Source organism: Neodiprion virginianus, chromosome 1, assembly GCF_021901495.1.
Source record: "Neodiprion virginianus isolate iyNeoVirg1 chromosome 1, iyNeoVirg1.1, whole genome shotgun sequence".
Lineage (NCBI taxonomy): Eukaryota > Metazoa > Arthropoda > Insecta > Hymenoptera > Diprionidae > Neodiprion > Neodiprion virginianus.
This window is the reverse complement of record NC_060877.1, coordinates 35,181,753-35,202,018: the sequence shown is the minus strand read 5'-3', so window position 1 is coordinate 35,202,018 and position 20,266 is coordinate 35,181,753. Positions and strand designations below refer to the sequence as shown.

At 41.3% G+C, this 20,266-nt stretch overlaps 1 protein-coding gene across 10 annotated transcripts in view; it reads right to left on the bottom strand.

Moving 5' to 3' along the window:
- The window catches only part of LOC124308438 (nephrin-like), a 74,647-nt gene extending 67,053 nt beyond the window's left edge, over nt 1–7,594 (bottom strand). For 9 of the 10 annotated variants that reach the window (XM_046771190.1, XM_046771515.1, XM_046771360.1 and 6 more), the window contains exons 1-2: nt 6,875–7,594; nt 2,727–3,312 (exon numbers count right to left, since the gene is read on the bottom strand). In XM_046771190.1, the coding sequence (XP_046627146.1) occupies nt 2,727–2,841 (115 nt within the window). In that variant the 5' untranslated portion in view covers nt 2,842–3,312; nt 6,875–7,594. The remainder of the gene's footprint in view (nt 1–2,726; nt 3,313–6,874) is intronic. The other variant, XM_046771273.1, reaches the window with a different exon arrangement.
- Between the last annotated feature and the right edge of the window lie 12,672 nt (nt 7,595–20,266).

Here is a 20,266-nt window from a genome sequence, read left to right as displayed (position 1 = left end):
AGCCGGTGTCCAAATCGTTGCCCTAGACGTTATTCTGCTTGGCGAATTTCCCGACAGTTCGAGCAGATATTTTTCCTAACAGAAGCCGCGAAATTACACACCGAGCTGTTTCATTTTACAAGCGATCCGCGTTTGTGTTTACCTGTTCATTTTCTTTTCTTTTTCTTTTATTTTTCTTACTCTCGAAAAGAAGGAAAATGCCAGAAAACTGTTACACTAGCAGGGGGAAATGCGAATATACACGCGATTCTTGTTATTATTCTTCGTTCCGTTTGCTTCTTTTATTAAAGGCTCGATTTTTTTTTTTTTTTTCCGGGCTCGCCAAACGTCGCAGAACGTTCTGCAAAACGTCCGTCCCGCGGACCAATTGTCCGGAAGAATTAGGAAAAACAGAACGAAAAGAGAAAGGTATATATATAATACAGCGGGGGAAAATAGTAGGGAAGAAAATCTTTCTCGAAATCGGATCGCATCATTCTCAAAGTTTTTCACCGCCCCATTTCTATCCCCCTGTACTCAACCGGCGATAATCATCATTCTGGAAAACGGACGGGAAGTAATTGCGTAAGCACGGTATATGCGAGTGGGGACGGTATCTGTGTGTGGAAAAATTCTACGTCTATTCGACCGACGTCAGATTTCGGTGTATTAATCTTTACAGGACTTGTTTTTTAAAGCCTGGAAAGATAGCCCTTTAAGAAGTTCTTTCGGAGCTAAGAATCCTCAATCAGACAGAGATAATAAATAAACTAATAAACGGTAAACTCGCATAGATATGTAATAATATTATCCGTAAGAAAAGAAATCTTTTTCTGCTTATAGAAATAAAATTTTTTCGTGCTAAATTATTAAGATTAATCGTGAATTAAATTCCTCGAAATTTGTTGCCTAAAAGAATTTAATCATTTCAGTTTCAGGGCCTTTTTGACAGCGATAAGAAGAAGCTTCTTCCGTATTGTTTCCCGACAGAAATCAAAAATGACGAAGGTAATGGAGAGTGAAAAACGCGGAGCTAATCTAGCCGAATATTTTATACGTAACGTTCCATCTTTCGAATCAAATTAGTGCGTGGAGTGAATTCTGCGGGCGGAATTCATGCCAATTGTTACGGTAGGTGGGTATTTCCAGAGGAAACGGTTTCGCATGGATTGGTCCGATGCGTCCGGTTCATTAGCCGAATATCACGAATCATCACATATATGTATACGTATAGCTGGAGTACGAAGCAAGCATCGAACTTTCGAGCTACTCGCGAGGATGCTGATGCCGGCAATCTCTGAAACGAGATTTCTCCCCTCTTGCGCGCCCTGCGATTTTTCCACCGCGGTTTTGCCGGAAGCTTTTATGTTCCCAGCCGCGGGGAGAGAGGAAAAGCCCCGCGATTTTCAATGTCTGAATTATCATTTACCAGGCCTTGATATAAACGCGGACGCGGAAAGCTCCCGACATCCTGGACCCTCACGCAGGATCAAACGGACCGCTTAATTGCACAGAAAATTTTCAGATACATCAAGGAAGTTTCGATTATACACGTATAGTCGAAATATTCACGAGGAAGTTATTTACCGCTACGGTAAGATTGCAGAAAAATATTTCTTCGCGCCGATGCGGAAAATAAATTTGGATTCTTTAACGAAATTTAAACAAAAATTCAACGAAACGATTCGACGGAGAACCAGAAGCGAATATTGTGTTGTAAGAAACAAAATTTCCGCATGACTCTGTATTTTTTAAGAACTATTTAGACCAAAATTTTTTTCACCGAATATCGAACAAGTAAATTTCTTCATCTTCAAATCGAGTCGTTGAGAGGTTTTTTCTTCGTGAAAATGGTGTCCTTAAATTAGCAACGTGACTGCGCGGAGGATAAAAACTGGGTATATCAGGAGGGTGGAAAAGTGTATAGACATTGAAAACGGCCGGTTAATCCGCTTTATAGGTAAATCTGTATAAGCCTGCCCCCCGAATTTGCGTATTATCAGCCTGACGCGAAATATTATAATATTAAGGATATCACATTACACGAGGTGAATAATACCGGACAGAGTGATTATTATAATTTCGTGCTAAACCTGCGGGAATTCTCGGTGCGGGAACACCGGCATGGAACATTGCGCTCCGGGTTCTGAGGGTTTTAAAAAAAGCGCGTAGAACTCTTCTCATCGTCATTCTCTCTCAAGTTATTTCCACGATTAAAAGCTTCCGGGGCTAATGAAATATCCTCATTTTACTCCGCCGGGGTAATAAATCAGCCGCCGCGATACGTCATCGTCCTCGACGAACGATGAGAAAAAAAAATAAATAAAATCATCAATTTGCATAAGTCAACTTACTCCGTACGAAATTAGAGGTGAAAAACTCTCGGCGAGTTTTAAATTCAGAAGGAAAGATCGAACAATTACCCGAATCAAGTGTAAAGTACTTCCGTGTCTAATTCAACAATTTTTTCAACGAGACCTGTTTTACTCAATTTTTCTAGTTACCGTAAGAAATGAAATTCTTCTCAGTGTCGATAAGTACGCAGGTATGTATGCGACAATATCGTAATAAGCTTAATTAACAATCTCGATTTTCCGTCAGCCAAGTTCTCCTTTGTCCCTGATTTATCCAAACTACAATGATCTCTATATTTTTCAAAAAAATACCTCATTATTTCGCCCCAATATGTATTCCTGAAAATATTATTACAAACAAGGGGGGTTAAAAATTGGTTGAAATCAACTCACCGATTTCCTGATTGGTTATCGTCGCGTGGCAGGGCCGAAGCGCAACGAGGAAGGCGATCGTCGAGACGGCGACAAAAAGCGGCGTCCCGACGCGATCGGCGCCTCTTCCCCCCATCGCTCCTTCCGACGCCTTTTTTCCCTCCCTGGAACGAAGCAACCACTGGATGACACTGCACTTGACTCTCCTATCCTCCTTCCACTTGATCACAATTTGTATTCACGTCGCACAGATCAGTCGGTGAAATCGGTCGATCACTCACTGCACGATCGTCGCTTTTAGAAATCGCAATATCGTCCAAGTTCCTCGAAGCTCTCTCCGAGTCTTCCGATTTTTGTAAAACCCTCTTCCGATCTAACGACGAGGAATCGCCCGACGCGCCGGATCTTATTTGATCATTTCATCATTCTATCAGCGCGACGTCGCCGAGGAAATCGGGCCGCTCGCATCGGTAATAAGGCCGGCTTTAACCGAATTGCCGGGCATTCCCTGGGCTATTTTATTATTGTTTATCGGCTCGTTTTTCCCGAACCCCAGCGATTCTCCCGGCAGCTCTCGATCCTCACTGCGGAAAGTTCACGTTCGATACTATTTCGCAAGATATATCAGGTGGTTGGGATCAAGTAAAGGGTTCAAAATGTCAGACTCAATTCAATTCAAACAATATCTACTGCCTGTTGCGTGGAAAGAAGATTTTGCAAAACCAGCGAGAATAAATTTCATCCAAAAAAAAAGTTGGATCAATTTTCACTCGTGTAGTTTTGCCGACGGTCGTGAAATTTATAAAACTACGATTCAATGAAATTTTTCGCTTCCACGATCGAGATCGTGTATTTTTGAAAATCGGATTATCGACGTTTTTTCACCAACGTCGAAACATTCCGCGACACTCGAAGACCGCAATCACGACAACTATTCGCTTCGCCGGCAGATCGAATATCGGTAAGACGGTTCAGCGGTTAATTCCGTGCGGCATATCCTCGGTATCGGGAAAATCTCGAGGATTTCTGCGGCTGTTTTCACCCTCCGCTTTTCCACCCTTCGACCCTTCCACCCGGCAAAGCACCCAAGCTGTTTTCTCTATACGCGAATTTGATGCAGAGTCGATCGATAGTCGGTCTTAACGTCTCTCTCTCTCTCTCTCTCTCTCTCTCTCTCTTTCTCTCTTTCTCTCTTTCTCCGTCTCTCCCTCCCTTCCCACCCGTCGTCTCTAGGATCCTGCAGCGAGAGTAGCTTTACGAGCTTATCATCCGCCTTGATATTGGATACACGAACCGGCGGCTGTGAACCGCGTTCGGATTACACACACAAGACACAATCCGAGCCGCCTGCATCAAGCGCGAGAAATACAACCTTCCCCCTCCCCCTCACCCCGTATGTACCCGTATCGATATAATTATCGGGCGGCAGCTGCGCCGCGAAGTGCGAACCCTAATTAATATCCAGTTTAAATTCTCGCGATCCTGCGATCCTGCAATCCCGCAAATTTCTGATTTTAATTCTCTGACGCGTCGATGATATCGCGACGAGTGTTCGGTTTCGGCCTTTATTCGGCTAATTGCGAGTCGAAGTTCTCCCGCTGCTTTAAGAACACCCGGGAATCATCCTCGTTCAAGACGGATAAAAGACTAATGGATATCACGTCCGTCGGTCCGACCGACAATGGAAACGCCGAGAGTGAAGATCAGCCCGATTACAGACGCGTTTCAACCCCCTTTCAGACTCCCCGCCCTCCCTTTTCCTCGACCCTTTCGACCCCTTCCACATTCTAGTCCTTACAGTCTCTAATTTTCAGTTTTATCATCGACGCCCTCGGGACTCGCCGATTTTTAACCGATTGAACCAACCTTCGTGACGAGTCGGATATACTCCGAAATACGGTGATTTTTTCACCGCAGTTTCGTCTTAATCTTCGTTTAATTTCCTATCATATTTACATCAAGTTTTTGTTTTCTAGATTAATTCTTTACGAAGATATATTTGCGGTCCGATTTCTGGGGGAGATCTGAACTTTCAGCCCCGACGATCGCACGACGCTTTACATACTTTGAATTCTTTTCTCTTCCTATTTTCTCAAAAATCCTGTATTATTAATTCCCCAAATAATCGATTGATTGCAAAAGAGAGAGAGAGAGAGAGAGAAAGATTTTCGAAGAGCAGATGAAGAAGAGTTAAGAGTGAAGATCGGCGATGAGATTTTCCGGTTCTATAATTACGCGAGCGAATGTTTGGGGTGTAAAGGAGTCTCGGTCTCTTGTTTGTTATTACGAGCAACCCCCGAAGATATCGCCATATCCTCGCCCCCGGTATACGAACGGCGTTTAATCTGCTTTCAAAGAATCCCAGTCGCGCCTTTTTCCCATTCTTCCTCTTTTTCGCCTTCGTTCCAAGCCAGGAATAATACAGGCTTTATACACGCTCGTCTACGTACGTAACGCGTTTATCCGGTAGGTCGGTGACGTATTTATTTGAACCTCATAAATCTTGCGCGGGTAGAAACGAGAAAGAAAAAAACGAAAACTACCCCGCATGTGCTGCAAGTTTGACGCATGGCGTTCTGCCGATACACGTAACTGATCCGCATTGTAAAATATATATATATACATATATCGCTAACGAACGATCGTTGTAGCAGGATTTATGCGATTTTATCAGTATTATACTGGTTTAGGATGAACACAAATTTCACAAGTAGAACAACGATCCGTTGGTTTGTATGAAAAAATTAATCGATAAACCACTTCGATGACGAAAATTTTTGTGCATCTAATAATGACAAAACAAGTTTAAACGTATTTATATATGAATATATGAATAAGTATTGTTGAGTAAAATTTTTTGAAATATATTGTTGTTATTATTATTGTAAATTGTAATAATTGCAAGTGATACGAGGGTGAGTAAAAGCTGCGGAAAAAGATTCGATGTGAGGCCATGAATAGAGTCGTTATAATATTACGTAGTATTATACGCGGGGAAAAAAAGCTCAGCGCCGTTTGTTCGCGGGACTAAATAATCGCAGAATAAAATTTCACCGACCCTACCGCTCTCTTTCATATCTTTTTACCACATTTTTCTTGCTTTCATTTTCTTCTTCTAAATCCTGCACCTTTTACCCTGGTAAGAGAACCGGAATTCACGATCTCCGCGTTTTTAAGTTCGTCGATTTACAATTACTTGCGTGAAAAATTCACGACGCTTCCTGCGATACGATTCTCAGGTCAGTTGGTTTTTCCATAAAAGAGAAAACGAAAAATCAAAAATAGAGCGACGCGATCCTCCTTTTTTTTCCCTTCATTGTCGGCGTTTGAAAATTATGGTTTAAGCATACGGTATCTTCTTTCTGAGGTAGAAGGTCGGAGCTTTATCCATGTTGGATAAAAAAAAAAAAAAAAAAAAACGAGATTATAAATAGTTGTCAAATTACGCATTGATCGAAACGAAATTGGAATTTATTTTTCTGTGTAAATTTGTTTAAAAACGAACCATTCGATCTCCGCAGTGAGATCACGCGAAAAAGTGAAAAGGGGTGAAAAGCGGATGGTGTAAAAAATTGAAACGGCGTTTCGTCGCGCCCTTTAACCGGAGGTAATGATGCCGTGGCGAATCCGCGATTTTGCACTATTGAGCTCGAGCCATTCAACGTCGTCACGGAGATAATAATTAACTCGATACGTGTAAGAGAAAAAAAAAAAAATCCCCGCATAACATCCGCCGAGAAAAAAGGATTCCGCGATAATTGCGGAGGGAAATATTTTCAGCACTCGAATTCCCGCCAATCACGCATCGAGTCTCGATATTTATATTATATCGCGTTTCGATATGTCAATGAAACCGAGACGAGGACCAAGAAGTGGAAGAAAGAATTTATCCAAGGATTGTGAGACGGGTTTCACCGATCTGCATTCGGCAAACCTGCATATTATATATAATATGACGTCGTTTTCACCTCCTCGTTTCGATCCGCGATCCGCAATTATTTCGCGATGCAAAAAAATCCGACCGCTTTCCTTATCTCGTCTCGCGTAATGACCGATCTCAGGTCAGGCAGAACTTCGTTCGACCAGAATAATAGCGCGAAAAATTTAATTTACAATACTCGAGGGTGATATTGTTCGATTTGAATTGCAACGTATCGTCGTGTCTGTACCTTTTGTTTCACTTGCGTGTATGCATAGGTCGTTAAAACTTGAAAAACTTCAACAACACACTGTAACGTCTGATTATCAGACGATTTATACACTTACTGTGTACATTAAATACAATCTGTAGTTAATTGTCCCGTCGACTTGTAGCGAACAGCTTTTTGTCGTTACAATTAATGAAATTTATCGCACTGCGCAGTTGTTGCAGCTAGCAGGTACGCAGCACCGTTTGTGCGTTATATCTGCATTTCTACTCTCGTCAAAGTTAATCAAACATTCCGCGTCTCCGTGCCAAACGAATCGTTATAACAAACATTAATCGCTCCCATAATTCCTCCAAACGACGATCAATTATTCCCGCACGTTGAGATCTCGGAGCGTCAAAAATTCGAAACTCTCCCCGCATGTGTAACGCGTAAGTTTTTCGGTTTGGAAAAAACCGCTCTGCGTTTCGCTCGATTGAAAACCTTTTTCAAGCTTCTAATTTTTCATATCTCATTTCTCATCGTCCAGTCTATACATACATACGTACGTACGTATCCGTATACATATATATACACATATTTTTATTTATTTTTTTCTCGGATTTGCTGTCCTCGACGAATCGCAACGTCGTCGGATAAAAATAAAAAAAACGTGCGTAGTTTGCGCAATGCACTCTCGATAAGGGCTCGGATCCGGCCTCTCGGATATCACCGCGGACAGATTGAAACACGTTAGCTCGTACAGGCTGCACGGCCGAAACTGACGCGATCCGGCGAACGCGAGGCGCGCGCCGCTGTCCAACCAGAAACGCGTCCGACCAATCCCGAAGATGCTCGATCTTTGACGAAACGGCACGAACTTTACCCCTTCCCTCGGGGGAGGAGAATTTTTAATTTTCTACAAAAATCACCGACTTTTGCATAATTTTTCAGAACTTCCGCCGCGACTTGGGAAAATTAGCGAGCCGTTCGCTAAAAAACTGCGAAACAATCTGCCAAGTTTTCACAGCTTGATTTTGAAATGGCAATTCAAAGACTATATTGTGCGAAAAATATCTGTCGGACTCTGATGAAACTCGATCTTGATTAACTTATTTATTTACTTCAACTATTGCATCGCAATTTTTAAAGAAAATGGTTTATTATTAACGTATTCTGGTTGGCTAAAATTTTTGTGTTTCTTTTTCAAGATTCGAAAATTCTTACTTCCTCGACAATGAAATAATAAGTGATTTAACGAATGAATGAATTAAAGCATTTGTTTGTTTGTTTTTTTTTTTTTTTTTTTTTTAGGTAAAAATTCACCGATGTATTTGACGATATGGATTTCAGACGATTTCGTATAATACTTCGAATCTTATCAAGTCTTGAGATTTTAAATCACAAATACATCAAGATTTTTTGGGGTGAGTTCTGATACCGCTGTGAATTCCGACGGTTTTGTAAACGATTTCTGTAAGATTAATGCCGAGATTAATACACATCTCGTGGATCTTTCAGACAAAGATCTTAAAAATTTACGCGGAAAGACGTTTCACACGGTTCAGGATCTGCCGTAAAATCTATAAAGTATACGTATAATAATACTTCTCAGCCCGCATCGCGTCCGACAAAATTTACGCGTCTTTGGGAAAAATTTAATTCTGTGTCCTCTTATCTCGAATTCCGACATTTATCTGAAACCGTTTGTTATGAGTACCTGCTTGAATCTCTGAATCATTTCAGCAATTTAGTATTAGATAATGGTACGCTGAAATACAACTATTTTTCCTCCATTCAACAACTTCGAAATTATTCTTATTCACACAAAATCTTATTTCTTTATTCGTTCTATCGACCAATTGTATAAAACGGAAAATGCGTGTCGTTACGTTATTTCTGTTGCAAAAAAGATGTGCGTCACTTCGACGATAAGAGGTAAAGGAAAAATTAACAAATAATTGAGAAATATAGGATTTAGTTTCATCATCAAACTTATTTCGTTCAAATTATTCAAGCGACTAATTCTTTAGAGATACACCGTTTTCTTAAATTGTGGGAAAAAAGTGGCGAGTGAAAAAGTGCTGTAAGTGGCATTAAAATTGAAACGAAAAACAGACAAAAAAGAAATCGGATTCAAGCGATAAATAATTATACGGCAGAAGAAAAAAACAATTTTTCACCTTTTTTTTTTTTTTTTTTGTTTTTCAATTCTCCTCTTCAATCGATACCCTCCGCAACATCATGCTAGCGAATTCGTAGTTCTCGCGTATCGAGAAACGAGCATACCTAAATTCCCGCAAAGCCGAACAATCGTCGAGTAAACTGAAATATGAAAACTAGAATAGGAGTATCCGAGGGTCGAAGAAGGGGAGGTTTTCATCGAATCCGAAACCGAGGTTCAAGATTACGCCCTTAGACGTTAACCTGGTGGGTTGGAACGAGCGGTGAACCGGGATGGACGTCATTATCCGGGTTGTACTCGGAGGATTAGAGGATGCTCGAGCTTCGAGCTTCGAGCTTCGAGCTTCCGCGTCCCGAGCAGATCGGTTCGTTACGTTTCTGTAAGACGTCGGGGCGACGGAAGATCTCGAATCCCGCGCAGCGGTAACGACATCGTACATCGGATAGATAGGATGGGTAGGAGATACGATACCAAACAGCCAGCCGATTGATGGGAACCGATACCGCCGGCTGCGGGCTTAGCGGTCCTTCTGTCGAGACGTTTAATTAACGAATATCTTAAAAGTATCGGCTGATACGCGTCCCTGTCACGTCACTCGGCGTATACGCGCGTAATCTCATTTCATCCGGTGCGTGCGGAGTCATGATCGCCCCGAAATGCTCGAGTTACTCCGAATGCGTCGTCTGATGCAGCGGGCCGAAGAATTTCAAAAAATTTCACCCGCCTGCCAGACGACGTTTGTCTTCCGAACTCCCTCTCGAAGCTTCTTACGGTAATCCCGATTTATTTCAAGGATTTTCACGCACTCGGATGAAGAAAATGTAGCAGTTTTTTTTTTTTTTTTTTTTTTAAAACGAAATCATATGATCGTGCAAAGTATTTTTTATTTCTCTTTCAACTATTCGAACGAATAACAGATTTGAAGCGATGGGAATTGGTTGGGCTGAAATTGAGAAGCTCAATTATATTATTCGGTTTGTCATGTTGCAGTTTTTGTACGTGCAAAATTGTCAAATATCAAAATCAATTCTATCAAATCACTATATGCGATCAATTATACATTATTTTTGGGTAAATCGTTGTGTATTATCAAATCGAAAAGCGAAATTTCAATCATCGTTCAACACAAAATTCACAGAACAATCGATCGCAACAATCATTCTGATCGAATACGTACCTGATAAAAGCGAAGTATTCGGTCAATTCAACAAAATTTCAGTTTATTTTCTTTCCCCGTGCAAAGATTCTATACCATCAAAATATTCCGTCAAGTTTTCTGAACTTCTCGTTTTAAAACGAAGAAGAAAAAAAGACGTTGCAAAACTGTAACAAGTTCTTATCAAATAACAGGATAATCTGTCCTCTAATATCGCAGCCAGCTCTCTTGCCACTGAACGTACGGTGCGATAAAATATTTTTCTCAATTCAAACAAACAAAACGTAATTTTACCGAATGAAAAAAAGAAGAAAAAAAAAAAAAAAGCAACGCTACTCCGCAAAACTTTGCCCTCGAATTAATCAGCAATATCCGTCTGATCGTGAATAAAGGAGAAAAAAACCGATACACGTTTCTTTGATTCGACTCAAAGTCGAGAAATATCCTTTTCTGCCGTTCCCCCAATTAAGCCTGTACACCTCAGTGCCAACAGACGTGACATAGAAGGCTGAACGTAATACGAACATGGTGAGAGAGAGAGAGAGAGAGGGAGAGAGAGGGAGGGAGATGGAGAGGAAGAAGAAAGCTGCGGCGCACGTTCAGAGGATGCAGCGTGTTGCCCGAAGCAGCTACTCCTTCATAATCTGATTCCGTCCGTTGCAAAGTCATGATCAGACTAGACCGGCGAGTCGGGGGTGAAGGGCCGGGGGCGGGGGTGGGGGAGGGGGCAGCGCGCCTCCGCTGCATTCAAATGTAATTTTCGAACAACACGGGGGCGCTCCTTGCGGGGTGAAAGTGAGGCGGTGGGGGGGGGGGGGGGGGTTGAAGGGGGTGGAAAGGGTGGCGCAGTGTCCCGTTGCGGTTTCAAATTGAAGTGCTTACAGTTCTCGGGATTCTTCTTGTGGCCCGGCATTGGTACGAGTTGGTAGATATTTCCCAGAGGAAGACTTTGGGAAAGACGAGACGACGGCGATCCGAATCGCGGTCGCTCGATTCTTGCGGGATCAAGAGACGCGGTTCAGAGTCACGCCAAGTACATTTGGAAAGAAATAGAGAAAGAAAAAAAAAATACCTCCCACTGCCAGCTCGTAAGAATTAGCTCCCCAGATTATTTCGCTCGTACTAATAAAACTCCCGGCTTCTTTCCGAAACCGCCCCGTGAAGACCGAATCCTAGTAAACGTGTCGTTTTGCACAACCGCTATCTGCTACCCGAAATATAATACGGAATTGCCTTTTTTTTTTTTTTTTTGTCTGGCTTGACTTACAGACTACGTTCTTCTTTCGATGGAGATAATTTGAAAACGACTTTTTTGCAATCGCTTTGTTTGGTTTTTCATTAGCTGTCGTTTGATCGCAAAAAAAAATTGAACCAATTACAGATACCTCCGATTATCTTTCGGGTCAAGATGAAAATTTTGAAAAATTTTCTTTGTATCGCTAGAAAAGAGCGATCGGAATTAATAATTTGTATCGCTGAGTGAAAGCACGTTTTTATTCCAACCAAAGAAACTTTTCCTTCGTCACATTTGATCGTTATGCTTGTTAATTTAAACAAATTCTTTTCTTCGTATACTCTGTTTATAACCGTATAATAATTCGAATCAGTATTGATATCCGTCACTTTTTTGACAGCGACTTAATTCATTCGTCGTAAAATTGTCGTCCTTGTGAATAAATCATTCATTCTGCAGAGCTGACTGCGCGATAGAATTCAATTCAATTTCTCCACGTGTCTAATTCAGTAATATAGACAATAGGGTAATTATTATCCCGCGCTGTATTGGGTGTATAAATTTATACGTGTACGCATTACATATACGTACAGCCGCCGGGTTGTTGAATCGTATCCGCAACGTTTCGCATTTGACGTGGGTGCCTACAACGTGCGTTTAATAATTTTACAGGAATATCGGGAAACGAAATTTGCCTCCGATCCTGCGGTCTATACCCGAATTTCCGCATCCCCGACCGTAATTATACTTCGTAATTTTATAATTGGACCCTTCTGCTGGCAAAGTCTGTGATATATTCGCCGGGAGCTGCCGGAGCGCCAAGTCTTCGATTTTGACTTTTCCTTGCTCGACGGTATTTCTGTACAATAAATACACAGAAAGGAACGATACGAAAGTAATTATGCCTACAGTGTCTTTATCCCGTCGTGAAAAATCCAAGTACAATGAATTTCACCCGCAAATTATTTCAATTTCCAAAAGTCCTCTTCAACATCTTTTCGTACCAGGTTAATAATTTTTATAATTAACGTAATGTTGCAAGCCCTAAAAATTTCACAAACTTCTATACGGATATACTTTGCAATAACAAACAGAAAGGATAGTTTCCTTTTCATTTCGTCCGACACTTATGCAGATTTTCTTTTTCTACTGCAACTCGGATAGAAGTCGGACAAATTTTCCACACCCAACGCGTCGCACGGAAATAATAATCATATGTATACCCGCCTGTTTGCCAGAGGCTAATTACACCGGCGGTTAGGAAGCCAGATAATACTTCGGTTTCATTCTTTATTCGGTGTGCAGAGACAAAAAGCTCGGGAAAAGTTAAGGAGCCGATTCAACGTTCAAAATCCGGCTTTGCCACAGGTGCCTGACGCCTCTCGGTTCTCGACTCGAGACTCGATTGTGCAGGCAGACAGGTACAACTCTCCCTCTCTCTCTCTCTCTCTCTCTCTCTCTTGCCTCGGGAACCCGGTGAATTAATTAGAAATTAATTCAATTCAGAACTGACGCGAATTAATTCAAAGGTCGCGGTAAGCGTCGCGACGATATATATGTATAGTACGTACGTATACAGATTCAGCCTCGCACGATTAGCCCTGAACTTCTGGAAGTCCCGTGATTTGTCAAATTTCAGCTAACCTCGCAGCTTATGCAATTCTAATTAAGAGTAGTCTGATTTTCAGCTCGTCTTTACTCGACCCGGCTTTCTCTCACGATTCAACATCAAAATGATTTACCGCCCGAATTACAGTGATTCCCTTGTCTCGACTGCCGCGAGACGCCAAATATCCTTGAATTTATAAAGAGGTTGGTCCGCCAAAAATCAATGGCTTTTTATAAATTTTATTACCAGATATTACTGCGTTGAGCACGATTCGTCAAGTTGAAATTGTTTTGCGTTCGTAGAATACGAAAACAGAAAATGTACTGGAATCGTACAGGATCGAAGATAATCAAGCCTTTGCTTTATTCCAAATCGCTTGAAAAAAATTTTTACAATTTTGTAGATTCGTCGGATTTCACTCTCCTACGATGGCTCGTCTCATTCGGAAGACGATATTCTCGACAAATTGGGTAAACCATTTATTTCCAAACATGCAACTGCATCGGTTAACATTTAACTTTATTCAATGTATCGCCGATATTGATTGCAATGAAAAAATGTCAGTGTCGATTTGACAAGTGATAAAAAAAACGCGAATCTGCCTCGACGAATTTGTGTAAGAAAATCGTAAACCACCCTTTCGTTGATCGGTGAAATACTCAGGCATATAAAATTGCGAAAATTGATCCTGGAAAGGATGAAAATTAGAACAGCGCACGGATCGGCGTATTTTACGGGGCGTGTCAAACCCCGTGAAGAAAAAGTACGATCTTCACGAGTATCAGACAATCCGATCTGTCCCTGCCAATCTGCGAAAACGGCGAAATGAAATTTGCTCAACAGTCTTATTACCAGGCTCGAATCCTCCGCCGCATTTCCCTCCTCGACCGCAGTTTTTCACCCCCATGCCCATTCTTTTTCATTTACTTTACCTCCCCTTTCATCTCTTTTTCAGCCGAATTCATCACACGCCAGCTGGCAGCAGGGGTTGATAATTTTGTATACATATAATACCGGCGTTAAACTTCTTCATTCGCCGCAGGTTTCTTCCTAAAAATACCGGATTGGGTATAATTGATGGATTCGGTCAAAGTCGGTGAGGGGTTGGAGGGGGAGGGAACCGCGTTTCGCCGATTGCCTTCTGCATCCACGATCTCGAGGGACTGGTGGGCGCACCTAATTACAAGCCAGACAGCCAGTCAAATTCGCGTTCGCAAATTTCTTTCGTTTTCTTGTCTCCCCTTCGCGTCGCGGTTGATTGCTCCCCGATCGCCGATCGAGTTCGAATCGATAACGTGACGCGCTGCTCTCTTTCCATTCTCTCTCTCTCTCTCTCTCTCTTCAGAGTTTCGACGCGGTCGATTTTTTCCCTCGTGATATTATTTTAAATTTCTTCTTTTTTTTTTCACCGTCTTTCTTTGGCTTTTTTGCCACACCTTCGCATCTCGATGCACGGCTCGAATTTATACATGCATAATGGAGATAGCGAAGTGAGCCGGATGGCGGGTCTCTCGATTTGGTTTATTTGTCCGAGTGCATACAGCGGCCGCTCAATCAGTCCCCGGCTCTCCGGGTCTCGTAGACTCATTAACAACTCTATGCCCATCGATGTATGCAACGGTTTACGGTTTATCTAGCGTGTGACGACACGCTGCTGCCCCGTTCCTGTCATCGTATAATTACTTGTCTATTGACCATTCAAAGAGAATCCCATCGCAAACAAGAAACCAATAATACAACCGAACGCACCCTACGGATCGTTATCACGTGTTTCGCTGAGTTCCGTTTGCACGACGCGAATGGAGTAGTCGATACCTGCAGTTATTAAATGGGATATAACCAATCTCGTTAGAAACATCGTTCAGGAAATCTAGTTCAATTCATCAATTCACAGTGTATTTCCGAGCTGAAATGAAAATTGGTATGAATAATATATGTATATCGGAAAGTCAGGATCGGTGATCCCTGATTCACTGATTCAAAAACAACCCATTGACGTTGAAGAAAAAATTGCCTTGTTGCAAATTTTCATTGCTGCGAAAGGTAAGTCACTGATTAACCCTTCACTAATTGATGGATAATTGTGAAATTTAAATCAATCGTCAACGTTATCATTTCAGACGACTTTTCTTCTTTTCAGCTACTTATTCAACTATAGGTATATAGGTACATATTAAAGAATTATATTTCACTCGTTTTTGCTATTACTGGTTCATGAATAATAAAATTGCATTGCTTTGATGAGAAATATTCCGGGTCAGAAGATTTGTGGCGGATTAATCTACGATCGAAATAAACTAAACCACACCTCAAAAAGACTTTAGACAAATTGTTCACACGTCCGTAACGTGAAAAAACATAAAACCGTGCGATTACAGTCGTACTTAAATATTTCGTTGATAAATATGAACTTTGCTGATCGAAAATTTTTATCCGAGTTAAAAATTCTGTGCAAATACAGGACCTTCCTAACTTTCAATCAACAGAACGCAAACTCTCTGGCGCAGAGTCTTGAAACTGATTTCCTTCGACACATCGCGCTCTCCGGTCTAATAAAACTTGACGCCGTTATCGAAAGGTCCGGCAATCAGCATAATTATCGGCGGAAGCATTGCCGCGGGGTTACAAGATTTATTCGCGTCGAGTATAATCGGCACTCGAGTGAATCAGGGAGGGATGAGAGCCGAGCCGTCGCCTGGAGGAGGGAAAAAGAGGGACGATAGGAGGGAGGATATGTTTTAGCAACTTCCTCGGCCCGAGGACAGCTGACTACGGACAGAACGGGGATCCTAGAGATGTTTCTATGTGTATTGATCTCCCGTTGTTTGGCAGAAGCCCTGACTTTTCTCGTTCCATTTAACTACGGAGGAACAAACGTCCGGCCGCGGCGTTTCCTTACCCGCCACGCGGAGAAAGAACTATCGGTTTATTGCGGCGTTGGGCGGAATCTCACGCCCCTCGCCCTCCCGAAACCACCCCGAAAACTCGGCTCGCCACATTCGGCGGACACTCTCCTCGGCCAAAAAAGATCCGGAAACACCGGTAAGATTGCGTGTATCCAAGACCTCCGAAGTCGCTAGATTTTTTTGCATTCAGTTCGCTTTTATTCTATTTTATCATTTCGATTTTTTCGTATGTTTCCACTTTTATTATCAGACTCTGTTTTTTCGAGGTGGATAAAAAGAAGAAACGCTTCGACTCGAGCGTTACTAATTTCAACGGTATTATCGAAGAGATCAATTTGGAATCGGTTCGATTTAGTTTATTATCCATTTTTTTGAAGAGCAGATTGATTAGTCAAAAATCGCACTTTGAGTATCTATCAAATCAGTGCATTCGAAACTAACGAAGGTTTATTTGAAAATAAAAAATATAGAATATACTGAAATTGTAAAGAAAAGCTTGGATGCTTCGGTGCTTTGTTTTGAACCGCTTTAAATTACTGAAAAATCTATTCATTAGATTTCACTCTTATGCGATGGCTCATTTTATTCAGAAAATTATTCTCCCGAAAGTCGCTGAATTAGATATTTTTTACTTTTCAACACCTTTGGTGATTATAAGAAAAGTGGTGGTTTTGTTCGGGAATCACTTTGTCTAATTTCAACGAATCTTTACGTTTTACGAACCTCTACAACCCGGAAAACAGGTTTTTAGAAAAATGTCGGTTTGTCCGACAAACTCCCGCGATGATCTTGGAAACCATATCCCGTTTCGTTTGAACTTCCGGTTCTACCGGAAATATGATACATCGGATTCAATATTTTACGGACAAACAAATAGTTTTGTCTTCCTTTTGACGAGTTTTTCCGTTTTCGTAGTTATGAAAAGTGTAGCGAAAAAACTGTTTATTCGGCCTATTTTATCTGCAATAGTTAATTCATTATTGCAATTATTTTCATCACATAATCAGTATCGGTGCAACTGTTGTAAAATTAAATATTCAACGACCCCGACACGACAAACGCAAATCGTTTTAATGAACTCGTAACATTTTGTACTCTTTGAATAAAATGAGCTATCATATATTCGATTATCTCGTAATGAAATTAAACAAGAGAATCGATTTCAGACCAACCTAATCGATAGATCGATGATTAAATTCTATATTTCGAAGACTGCGAACCAACCCAAGGTTTTCTTGTATTTCGTATTGCTGGGATATTTTTGAAAAGACTCGCGGATCGGATCGAACCGTTTTTCAGCACTTTCATTATTCTCGATTAATTGTTTTCGCATGTCAGTTGAAAATCAAGAGCTAAAAAGCATCGACGTGATAATTGCGATCGGGTTGATTCAACAGAACAACTCGACAACTGCGAGGAGGGTGAGAATTGGGGAGGAAAGTTTATTATTAGTTGACTTTCATCTCTCGTCAACGATTCGTTTCTTCTGGCGCTGCCACTGCTGGGGCGAATGAAACAATAAATTAATGTTCGTCGAGTCCGAGCGGCGGGCGGGAAATTTAATTATCGGCAAAGTCGCGAAATGTCGAGTGTTTCTGTCCGTAAACTCGATCGAATTACGCCATCTATTCCCTTTGTCTTTCGTCTATTTCAACTTTTTTCCTCGCCTTCCCGCCTCTCTTTTTCTTCCACTCCGACTCTTGCTCAATCTTCTGCAACGTACCGCGAATTCTAGTCTGGTTCGTAATTAAAAAGAAAAAAAGGAGAATGTCAAGTGAAACGGAGCAATTCAAGGTAGAAATAATTCGTAGTAACGACGATACCGATGAAAGAAGAAGCGATACTCGACACCAAAATCAGAACAAAGTGACAGGAACGTTTCCAGAGACAAATGTCTGGCTATAATTAATTTTTTCTCTGTAACCAGAATTCAAATCCTCGCCATTTTTCCCACGCGCTTTGTGATTCGCTTCGGAGAAATGACGTCACGACAGTAACAGTAGTTAAATACTTCGTTTTTTAAACTCAGCGGACAAAATTAGGTCCGTGAGTTTTTCTCTGTAACTGATTGTATTATGTTCCTTTACGGAGCTTTCAGCGAGTTGAATCAAGACCGTGATTATCAGGTCTGAATCCAACCTACAATATTGATTTAATAAATATTTCAAAAGCGAGAAGAAAATTTTTAGAAGCATACGTCTTCGTCAAAATCATCGGGTCGTTCAAACGAGCGAGTTACAATCTCTACGATTACAAATTCATTCCTCGTATGGTGAAATCTCGATAATTTTTATCCTCGGAGATTCCAACTGCGTCGAAATGCGGCGACGCTTACTCGTAAAAGGGATAAGGAAGACGATTTTCCCCGAAAATCATGGAACAACCCCGGCTTGAATAAACAGCCACATGTCCTCGCCGCGGGTTACTCGGTTCCCCTATTCGACCCGAGCCTCATTAGAGCCTTAACAAAACTGGACAGTTTTACGGCTTATATACCTGTTTCCAAAAATTTATATACACCCTGGTGTCCTTACGGCGAGCGGTGGAGGAAAAAAAGGCCGGAGAAAGAATGAGAGAAGAACAATGAACGCCGCGTGATCGTCGGATGTGGTAAACGATAATTCGACTATAGCGATAATCAGGACGATTCACCTCGTAGAAATTAGAATTACACTTTATTTAGCTCGAATCAATGGTAATTGAAATCTTCTAGGATAAAATCATTTTACTCCTCGAAAATAAAAAAAAAATAAAAAAATCAGCGATAAAATCTCAAAAATTTCTGTTAACCCCGAGAGTTTCGAAGCAGCGATCAATATTCGATGTTCGCTGAGGGAAATTTTTAGTTCCGGTTAGCGCTCAGTCCTCAATTATTTTCATTTTTTACCACAACCGAAAAATATAGTTCTAGATCGAAAATGAAAATTAGTTTTCTAGCCGTTACCGGAAAGTCTAGGATCCGTTACTATTCTTTCTCATTACGATCACCGTTGCTATATTTTCTTGCAACTGTCGCGAAAATTTAATGCTTGTGCAACGATAAATTGACGTCAAAGCCTTGTTTAACTAAAAAAGTAGAGCAAACCTCAGAAACTGATTTTGCGTTGAAATTACCAAAAAAGTATCGACAATAGCGCAAAATTGTTAGGCGTAGCTCGTTTTTCGTAATTCCAACGATATTCAAACAGTTTTTTTAACGAGACCTGTTTTACTCAATTTTTCTAGTCACTGTAACAAACGAAATTGTTCTCAGTGTTGAAAATCGTGCGACCGTGTTGCACAAATCGCTGGTTGATTCGAGGCTGGTCGTGGAAGGGGATAAATCCTCCGGGTGTGTGATTTCGAGTATGTGGGTCGTTAGTCGAGGCAAACAGATCGGCGATGATTACAGGTCAGATCGCCGACGTCACCGGCAGGTAATCGTGACGGGTAATAACAATAATGTCCGATAGTTCGAGGTGTTGTTAGGCGTGAAAATACACGTGTAGCCAGGCGATGCCGGCTAACTCGCGGACGCCAAGGCAAACAGGATCGAGGGCCATACGTGGATAACAATGGACGGACGGTCCTTGATCGCTCCCGCCGTTCCAGATCCCGCGACAAGCCCGAGGGATGAGCCTCCCGAAAATTATACGAATTTATCCCACCCCCAGGACGTAAATTTAAGTGCGTATGCGTAAACGGCTAGACAAGACCCGTAATCATCGATCCTCCGTTCGCTATCCGGGGATGACCGGACTTCGATGACGGTGATGCCGTAATCATCGGAAGCGATTATACTTTCATTGACCGGACGGAAAATTTGGAAGTTTTCACATTTTTTGACTCCTTCGAAGGTTATGGTTATATCGCTGCTTTTGAGAATCGATCGGGCGTGGATCGTCTAAATAATATTTCGACGAAACGATATAAAAATTGTTTAAAAAATGTACGGCAATGAATCGCTTGCGCTAATGATATCGAACGCGAATGAAACAACATTTTTAATACGTAAGTAATTGAAATACTCGTGAGAAAATTCGAATAACACAAGCGAAGACATCAAGAATTTGAGACAAGGTTTTACGATTCAAAACTTCAAAATTATTGGTCTCCGCTATTTTTTATCCGATTCCGTCACGAAATAAATACACCGACAACTGTAATCCCACTGACCTGTAACTGTATAATTCTACCACATTTTCTCCAAATTTCAACATCGTCGCATCCCTACGTATTATAATCGACGTCATACTTATTGCGCTATGTATATAATTTTCTATAGTATAAACTGTAACAATCATGATACATATCTGTTAATTTCCGTAACGACAAATACTCAATAAAAAGCTATGAAAATTTCTA